Genomic DNA, 10,006 nt, shown 5'->3' with positions numbered 1-10,006 from the left:
TTTATATAAAAGGAGCAAAATAAATGATTAAATTGAATTTAAATTATTGTAAAAATTTTAAAAAATTTGTAGGAATTAATAATAAAATAAACATGAATAAAATACGTATTTAAATAAAATTAACAAAAAAAATATCTATATATTCATTAATATAAAACGAATAAAAACAATTCATAAAATACTAATAAAAACAATAAACAAAATATGCATCGAAACTAAACCAGCAATGTAATCCATCAAAGTTAAATGTACAAAATTAATATATCAATATAAAAACGCATTTTGTATACACTTCTTAAACCTAAACAATCCAGCGTCAAAAATGTTGATCTCTACGTTTCCAATGGTGTTGTGTAATCTGCACATTCTTGACACTGGGTTGAAGGACACATTATTCTTAAATTAATCTATGTGGAATGTTTTTGGGTTCCTCGAGGTATGACAATTAGGAACACACATTTTTATCGTACTTAAACAGCTTTAACTTTCCAATCTACCATTTACAATCTTATATAAATATAACAAATATATAATATATCTTTCTTCTAGTTTCTAAAGTTTTGAAGTTAAAGTGTTGGAGTCTCTTCAACAATACATATATACTTATGTTAATGTGGATTCTAAATGGTTGATCCGTATTCCATTTTACTTCTTACTAGAGAGTTGTATAATTTTATTGAAAATTGATCGTTTTTACACTTTGCTTAAACAATAATCAACAACTTAAAATAAAAAACATTTTACTGTTTATGGCTAAACACTAAAATACTATAGTGGAAGAAATAAATGCATGACTGGCGGTATGGGAATAGTCGGCTAGTCCACTTCGTCTATTTTGGGCCCCTCTGTGTTTGCTCGGCCCGCCTGCTGGGAACAGCCGGCGGGCTGCCCCTGCGAACTTCCCATTAAGGGGGCCAGGGCGTCCGACAGCTCCCGCAGCCGGTGCTCGTACTCTTCAGCCTCTGCCAACGTGTTGCCGTCCAGCCATCGCACGGTTTCCTCACACTGCCGCTCGGCCGCGCGTCTCCGCTCCTCTCCCAGGGCTGCGCCCGCCTGCTCCAGCAACTGCTTGGCTCCGAACACGAACGCCTCCAGCTTGTTACGCGCGTCAGCCCTCTTGCGGGCGGCCTCATCTTCCGCACGGAAGCGCTCCGCCTCCTCCAACATACGCTCGATGTCTTTCTGCGAAAGGCGGCCCTTGTCGTTCTTGATTGTGATGCTGTTAGACTTCCCGGAGCTCGTCTCGTGAGCCGACACATTCAGAATGCCGTTGGCGTCCATGTCGAATGTGACCTCGATCTTCGGCACGCCGCGAGGCGCGAGCGGAAAGCCAGAGAGCTCGAAGGTGCCCAGTAGGTTGTTGTCCTTGGTCATGGCCCGCTCGCCCTCGAACACCTGTATGCTGACTCCGGGCTGGTTGTCCGCGTATGTCGAAAAGATCTGCATCTGCTTGCAGGGAATGCGAGTGTTGCGCTCCACGATTTTCGTCATGACTCCTCCGGCGGTTTCGATACCGAGAGACAGCGGAGCCACATCCACGAGTAGCACGTCACGGATCTTGGCGTCGGTCTCTCCGCTCAAGATGGCCGCCTGCACGGCTGCTCCGTAAGCCACCGCCTCGTCAGGGTTGATGGACAGGTTCAGCTTCTTGCCGTTGAAGTAGTTCTGCAGGAGGCTCTGCACTTTGGGAATCCTGGTGGAGCCGCCCACCAGCACCACGTCGTGAATGTCGCCCTTGTCCATCTTGGCGTCCCTCAGCGCCTTTTCCACGGGCTCGAGGGTGCTCCGGAACAGATCGGTGCACAGCTCCTCGAAGCGCGCCCTCGACACCTTGCTGTAGAGGTCCACGCCCTCGTAGAGAGCGTCAATCTCGATGGTGGCCTCCGTGCTGGAGGACAGCGTCCTCTTGGCTCTCTCCGCGGCGGTGCGCAGGCGCCTCATGGCCCGCGGATTGCCGCGCAAATCCTTTTTATGCTTGCGCTTGAACTCATCGGCCAGGTGGGTCACCAGCCGGTTGTCGAAGTCCTCCCCTCCCAGGTGCGTGTCCCCGGCTGTGGCTCTCACCTCGAACAGGGAGCCCTCGTCGATGCTCAGAATGGACACGTCGAAGGTGCCCCCGCCCAGATCGAAGATGAGCACGTTTCGCTCTCCCTGGAGGTTCTTGTCCAGCCCGTAGGCTAGCGCGGCCGCCGTGGGCTCGTTGATGATGCGCAGGACGTTGATCCCGGCGATGACGGCGGCGTCCTTGGTCGCCTGGCGCTGTGAGTCATTGAAGTACGCAGGAACCGTCACCACAGCGTCCCGCACGCTACAGCCCAGGTAGGCCTCGGCCGTCTGCTTCATCTTGCCCAACACCATGGAGCTGATCTCCTCGGCGGAGAAATTCTTGCTCTCCCCCTTGTACTGCACCCGCACGGCGGGCTTGTCCCCCGCGGACACCAGGCGAAAGGGCCAGTGCTTGGCGTCCTCCTGGATCTTGGGGTCGGTGAATTTGCGCCCGATCAGCCGCTTGGCGTCGAACACTGTATTGTCGGGGTTCATGGCCACCTGGTTCTTGGCAGCATCTCCCACCAGCCGCTCGCTGTCCGTGAAGGCCATGTACGAGGGCGTAGTCCTGTTGCCCTGTTCGTTGGCGATGATCTCCACATTTCCGTGCTGCCACACTCCGACACACGAGTACGTGGTTCCCAGATCTATTCCGATTGCGACCATTTTAAATTCACCGTTTCTCTATTGAAGAATTTGCTGATCTTCTCTTTTTACAATCGCAGAATTCGAAATTTCGCAACTCTAGTTAGCTTGTGATTCCTTTTTTCTCTAAGAAGTACTGCGAATTGCGGTAAGCGAGATTTTTTCTTTCAATATCCACAGCTCTGGTTTTCAAATGATTATGAAGCTCCGCCAAATGACGCCGCTCTATATACCCCTCAAGCATTGGTCAATTTTTAGAATATTCGACCAATAGAAATCCCGTGATGGTTCTGGAATACCAGAGGAGCTAAACATTTTTCATAGGTCTTTTTGAATCACAAAAAAACATCCGAATACACAACATTTATTAAATATGTATACTTGTTCTTATTATAGATTTTTTATTTAAGAAAATTTTACACATCCTGATTGATATGAAAAAGGGCCTATTATTTTTGAAAAATCTTTTATTTTTAAAAATGAGAGAGTATATTGGTTATTTTTCAGGAACCGTGAATAAGTATTACAATATTTTTATAAAATGCATCCAAAATTGAAATATTTGTGTAAATCATAAAAAAAAAATCCTTATGTACCTACCTACTAATCTACGAGGATTTCGTTCCCGGCTTAGGAAACCCGGGAATATTGTCGATCCCTATCCCGGGAAAATCATAAAGTGATACAATCGGCCAAGCAGTCACTATTTTGACTCTCATTTCCGTTACAGACAGAATTCGAATTCAATTCCAACAGTTCCGAAAACGAGCTTAATTTGGCAGAATTGGCTGAAAAGTCGAGAAAACTAAGCTAAAGGAGGTCATGAGGAAGTTCCAAAATCGCGACAACGTTTACTAAAATTAAACATCGATTTTCAATTGTTTGAGACTAAGAAAACGATTTCTTAAGCTTTTATTTCAGTTTTTTTGCATGTTTTAAGTAGGTAGTCAAAAAATACGTTTTATAAAAACTTTTTTTTGTCCATCCGTACACCTTTTTGGTCGTCCGGGGCGCTTTAAAGGTAATAATGCATTTTTTGTAAATTCCCGGGAAACCCAGTGAATTCTGTTTTTTATTCCCGGAATCGTAAAAACCCCGGGAATCAAGAAACCCAATAATCTACTTAACGCAATAAAAAGTAATATATTGTGGATGTTTGTATCGATTACCCGTAAATTTATGCAGTGTTTTTTAAAATTTAATTCTAAATGCACTACACCATAGTATGTTTCTTTCCATAATAAATTATCATGTTTCATAGACGACGCGACGACTTAGTAATGTTTACTACAAAAATCATAAATACGGAACTATTTTATTACAACCACCATTTGTTTCCTATCACTACAACTGTCACAATCCACCATAGATATACGCGGAATATTCGGGAATCAACGAGAATGCCTAGAAATATACAGAATACGGACGAATCTAGAAAATTATGATATGATTCTATGCTCATTCACCTGTCAGATTAAAGTAAATAAACAAAAATCGATAGGTACGAAAATCAAATAAAACTAAAGCATTAAAATATATTCATCATTAATGGTTTACAAACAAATATTGATCTTAATGCATGAATATATATTTTCAATGAACACTGAATGTTAAATTAATATCTAATTACTTGATACTAAGTGAGATCAATTTTTCTTGGTGGTGCGTTTTCTTTACAATTATAAAGACCTACAAGCTTGCGTGCAGGAATCAGTGTATTCAATAACAACTCTTAAAATTGTATTTAAGTGCGCTATTTAATGTGTGTAGCCTGGAAGACTCAGTTTTCTCTTTCATTACAGCAAAAACATCAGTACTGTACAGGTGTCCCAGTGGCATTTTTTAATGAATCTGAAGTGCTCCATCAACATTCAATAAAATAACATTTTGAAACAGTAAAAGTTATAATTATCTACTATACTGTAAAGAAACAAACATGATATTATATTGATTGCAAATAAATGTGAACAATTGCTGATGCAAGACCTTCCATCAAACGCATTTTTAGTTGGCGACTTGTATTTTTAAACATATTACTATGCGAGTCTTGGAAAATCATCAGCGAGAAAGAAGAAGAATAGAACCAGCTCTCTGTTTTTAAATTAAATTATTATTTTAGAAGGTGGAGTGGAACGAACAAATTGTAAAAAAAAAAACATGTAATTTTATGCTTTTAATCTTGTATAACTATTGTTGGTTTGATAATTGAATAGCTGTAAATTTGTATAACTTTTATAAACATACAATCCTTAGCAATTATTGTAAAATCTGTATGCAAACACCGGGTAATAACTTGTAATAAGTTTTTCATATCATGTTATAATGAATTACTCTATGTGTGCATGGTGTGTATACGTAGTAGGAATTTCTTTTTTATTTTATCAGATTTACCATATTATAATGTATATATCTTCTATCACATATTAAACATGTTTGGTGAATTAACAAATGTTCGGTGATGGAATTTTTAATTGTAAATTAGGTTTACAATGAAATATTGTTTAAGAATGTTACTTATGGTCACTGACAATATACGAATATAAATAGACTCTTACTGCCTTACCACCTGCCTCTTGTATTAAGCAAATGTTGCGTTGCTCTCAACAATTTGTAATACAGACACATAATAAATAGTCCTATAGGTATAGGAATAATAGCTACTTCAAAGATAAAGCAAATAATTTAAATTTGTTGCAACAGAAAAGGAAAACATTGTTGAGAAGGGAATATGGAAGTCTAAACTGAATACATTTTTAAAACTTCCTCCAAATAAACAAACTAAATGCGTGATATTCGCATGATCGGTGGGGGCCAGTTTTTCAGTCCAAATTATGAATATCCCTTGCTCTCCTTTTTAAAAACTTTTACGTTTTAAGTTAGTAGGTACACGTACAATGCATAATGTTTTAGATAATTAAATATACCAGACCAAAACAGAGATTTGATAAATCCTTATGGGTGAATTAATAATTAAGTGATATTAGTGAGTACGAAATGTCTGCGTCCGGGCGGGTGAAAACTACAGTTTTTGGTGTAAAATTGAACCAGATTACTGGACTTGGATTATTACATTTTTCATTACACTTTATATTTATACAAACATATTGGTCGTTCACCGGTTATTCCACATTCTAACACAGTGATCCATTCCAGTTCGAGCAAACCAATTATGCAAAATCCCGTTATATTTTTTCCTAAAACATCAAAGATACCGTGTCCTACGATAAATCAGGTGAATGAAAAAAAACTGGTGGTTTTTAATGTCAACCATATTCTATCAAGGGAAAATAGTCTTTGTTTTAAAGAGGAAAGTTTTCAAATAATATTCTAACGTTATAAGATATAAAATAAAGTGACTTTTATGTGCGGAGAAGTAAGTTGTTGTTATCGGCTAGTTTCTTATTTTGCTAGGAACTGGCTGACCACGCTTTGTAGATATTATTTGTATTTATTTTTTGTATTTATTTTTTGAGTGAAATACAATCGCTGGCAATAATATTTTTCTTTGTCCATAAATACTATTAGAATAAATTATTAATTTCGATAGTAAAATATAATAGTAAGCTGTGCATAATCGCTCATATGGACCATTTGCCATTGGATAGAAGCCCCGGGTTGAATTCCTGAGATGGTCAACATGAAACAATTGCTTAATGGGTCGTATCACACTGTAATATTTTATCATTATTAAACTAGCACCCGAAGCGTAAGATCGATTGCCTTACTTTATAGTAAATAGTTGCGATAAGCTGCATTTATTTTATCTTACAGCACCTTATGCTCCATCAGGTGCGGGTGAGGCTTTGAAGATGATTTTTTTTTAAATACGTTCAAAATCAACAGTTTCTAACTGATTTTTACTTTCAAATGCATATGTAGAAAAGATGCATGAATACACAAAAAAAATTAAGCGTTGTGGCGTTATATCATACTCTTTTGTAGAAAAATTATGACGGCAATATAATAAATTAGTTGTTATAGCCTTATTTTTAATAGTATACATTCGTATGTATTTTTAAATATTGATATTTTTTAATAAACAAAAATGTAGGAACATTTATTGTTGTATGCATTTATTGCAAACATTAACAATGGAAAAAAAATCATGTTTACTGATTATTTGAAAATTAGAGTTTTTATAATTTAATTCATTTCCAGTTATTAAAATATTTTTTATTATTATATTACACACTTGGCTAAATCTGTAAAATGGACCCTTGCGTGCAGGTGGAAATTTACTACACACTGGGCTCGTGGCGCGCACGTGTAAAGAGGGCCAGTCTCGATGAATTTAGTATTGACATTTATAGGGCTTGTGACCTGTCATCAGCTGATTTAATTGGCCACTTCACGCACTGTGTAACATTTATCATTCTGCCTATGTTTAAACATGTGCATTTCCTCAACTCTTCCATCAGTTTCTCAAAAATCAGCAGAACAATCCAATCTGATGTTATTCAATTTATAAAATTACAATAAAGGACATGGGCTGTTGTGATACAAGTAAATACAGTTTTTGCTACCATTCGTGTCTGCAATATGGTCATGAGGATGAATGACAGTATCCGACAAAGGCCCTCTATATAATTTTGCAAACTCATAGTGAAAGTAGTAGAGTTAAATTCAAATCAAATTGCAGTATTTAAAATTTTAAAAGAATAACTTGTTTATTGATTATAAAACATTGCTTTCTTGTATGAATGAAACCGATAAGAATACCCACGGTCTTTAAAATGGTTTCGGATATGTCGAGGAATGTACTTTCACTGTCTCTGAAAAATGTTTTCCCTCTCTTAAGCAACCAATTTTTAGATCTTGACAACTCCCTTGGGAGATACTCTTCCCTGTCTACAAACATTTGAACATACTAATAACATTTGTAAAGCAAATGAGCCTATTGCAGGCTAAGTGAATGAACTGGCAAAATGGTCAAACTTTTGTATTCAAGGTTTTATCCGAATGAGCTTTTTGCTTTTTTTTTACTAAACTTTTGATATATTTAATTAACTCTAGTTTTGTACCTAAAAACTAGGAAAAAAAATATTTTGAATAACATTATTTATAGAAATGTAATATAACCTCAGAATAATAATTCTCTAGAGAAGCCCTTAAGCTCTATTGCATAGAACAAAAGCGTTCCAAATTTTTGTTTTTAGTTTGGACAACAAATGTGTAATGGACTGTTTCAGTTTGCCCTTTGATTTTCAACTCAAGTACCTATGGCCCGTTGTATTACTGTAAGCTGTAGCTAACTTCGTGGTCAATAATCATAGAATGTTTTTTCTTCATATGGGCAACTTAGGTTATTACTCTAAGAATATAACCAATGAGTTTACTTCACCTTCATTAACCGTAGCTGCACAGAATATTACAAAATTTGTTCCTCCCTTGATGTATTTGATTCAAAACTTACACATTTTTTTTTTTTTATTAGAACTACTTTAATTAAATAATATGTATTACTATCACATTATTCTGTCTCTATTCTCAAAAGGCATTTTAAGGGTAATCTCCTCAACAGAATCCCTCCTTTTTCCTATTTTATCCTAATCTTTTCTTATCCTTTTTATCCCTCCTAAAGCTTTGGGGACGAAATCATTATTATTTCATTTGACTCTCTTGTATGATATTCTTTAAATATTATTAAATACTCCTACACATTTTTTTTTTTAAATCTGTTCATTAGTATGTCTACAAAAAGTATTATATAGTCGTGGAAAACTTTAATTGGACTCGTACACTATATTATAGTATGAATTGTTTATAAATTTACTGTTGTTTTTCCAAATAAAAAAAAAACGTCAGTTCACCTCCAAGAGGCTCATATTTTGCATTTCCCTCAATAATTTGAAAAAAGAAATAGCAAATCACGATAAACATGCAATCATCCACGTAACAAAGATATGTGCATATTTCCTTAGTTCATATTTATCTTAATCATAGAAATGACACTAGCAAGAATTTAGAAAAAAAATTGTTTTAAAATAACCAATTGTTTATTTATTCCATAAATTGGATTGTATTTATGAATGAAATGATATGTCTGTTTTATTTTCTGCAGTTGTAATGTTATTAAAGATTTTTTTTCATTACGGCATATTTCTGCTTGGCATCATGTCTGATCATGACGAAAGTCCGTTAGAGAATGCAGGCATGAAAGTCAATTACCCGCGAAATAGAATGCCATTTTCTTCACGCTTGTAATGTATTTATTTATTTATACGTCATTGGTGAATCACAATGCATGTGAGAAAGAGATATACACATTTCCTTAGTTCATAGTTTTGTATAACTCGTTACTATAGCAATGACACTGGCTGTCATTTATGTACCTAATTGACATATTAATACGCATAGACATGCCCTTAAACCTCAAAAATGTGACATTTAACTCATGCCCAAACGCTCAGTCATTCAACCGCCAGCCAAGTGTGACGTTTAGAATTCGAAACCAAAAACCCTTAAACATCGTGAAAAGGATTGTAAATGTGTTCATGAGTGATTAACAAAGCTTAAAACAATAAATATTTTTTTTTGCATTCAATTTGCGAATTTAAGAAAAGAAATTGATTGGGATCCACCAAAAACGAATGTTGATTGTTAACGTTAAAATACAAACTTTTTTGTGTACCAAAAATAACTATCCTCAAATTTTTGATAGCATATGCATGATCTTTAAATGCATCCCTGGTATAAACAAACAAAGTTAGTCACTATGAGTTATTTTTCATATCATTGCTTTTTTTAATATTTTACTCTATAGGGCGCATCTATGTATTTATATGTCAATGATGTAATCTACTAATTCAATAAATATATCTGTTCTGTTTTTCACAATTCTAGAGTAATTGAAGCATTTCTTTATCACACACAACGACATGTTAATGAGTAGTATCACGTATTATCACTATGAAGGTCCACTAGAGAATGAAGGCACTGAAGTCAACTACCAATGAAATGAAATGACATTTTTTTATGCTTGTAACAATTATATAAAATCATGATTGATGACCCCTGCTTTCACTTGCATGTGAAATAAGAGTTTCTTTAGTCTCCTACCAGTCTGATGATGTCAGTCACGGCGAAACCTGGTCACTCATGAAAATCATTAACAAAAGTGGCATCTTACTAAATACAGTATATTATTATCAAAAACATTTTTCATTTTGTGGTATAACATTTTACACTTATATGTTTATAAATTTGCTTGGCAAAGAATGGTACATATAGTTTACTTGCAATTCAAAAAAATAAATTAAATTAATATAAGTGCAAAATTCCAAGGAAATATATTATTTAGCAACTTTACCAAGTA

At 36.1% G+C, this 10,006-nt stretch overlaps 1 protein-coding gene and 1 long non-coding RNA gene across 3 annotated transcripts; one reads left to right on the top strand and one right to left on the bottom strand.

Moving 5' to 3' along the window:
• Positions 1-205: 205 nt before the first annotated feature.
• Positions 206-2,974, bottom strand: LOC148285294 (heat shock protein 70 B2-like). The gene has a single exon (XM_088228103.1). The coding sequence runs from the start codon at positions 2,710-2,712 to the stop codon at positions 817-819; it is 1,896 nt and encodes a 631-aa protein (XP_088084229.1). The 5' UTR covers positions 2,713-2,974; the 3' UTR covers positions 206-816.
• A 1,129-nt stretch (positions 2,975-4,103) lies between these two features.
• On the top strand, positions 4,104-5,242 carry LOC148285293 (uncharacterized). 2 transcript variants are annotated; one of them, XR_015822557.1, is made up of 2 exons: positions 4,104-4,192; positions 4,494-5,242. It is a non-coding gene; the product is annotated as an uncharacterized LOC148285293 (long non-coding RNA). The 2 variants fall into 2 exon arrangements; XR_015822556.1 differs by having other exon boundaries at positions 4,152-4,353.
• The last annotated feature ends 4,764 nt before the right edge of the window (positions 5,243-10,006 follow it).

This window comes from Micrasema longulum, unplaced genomic scaffold, assembly GCF_059751315.1.
Source record: "Micrasema longulum isolate JH-2025_06_02 unplaced genomic scaffold, ASM5975131v1 h1tg000044l, whole genome shotgun sequence".
Taxonomy (NCBI): domain Eukaryota; kingdom Metazoa; phylum Arthropoda; class Insecta; order Trichoptera; family Brachycentridae; genus Micrasema; species Micrasema longulum.
Note: the sequence above shows the minus strand (reverse complement) of the source record. Positions and strands in the feature narration are given on the sequence as shown.

What these genes read in the sequence shown, in the direction of transcription:
- LOC148285294 (XM_088228103.1), bottom strand. Translation starts at nt 2,712, where the DNA reads ATGGTCGCAATCGGAATAGATCTGGGAACCACGTACTCGTGTGTCGGA.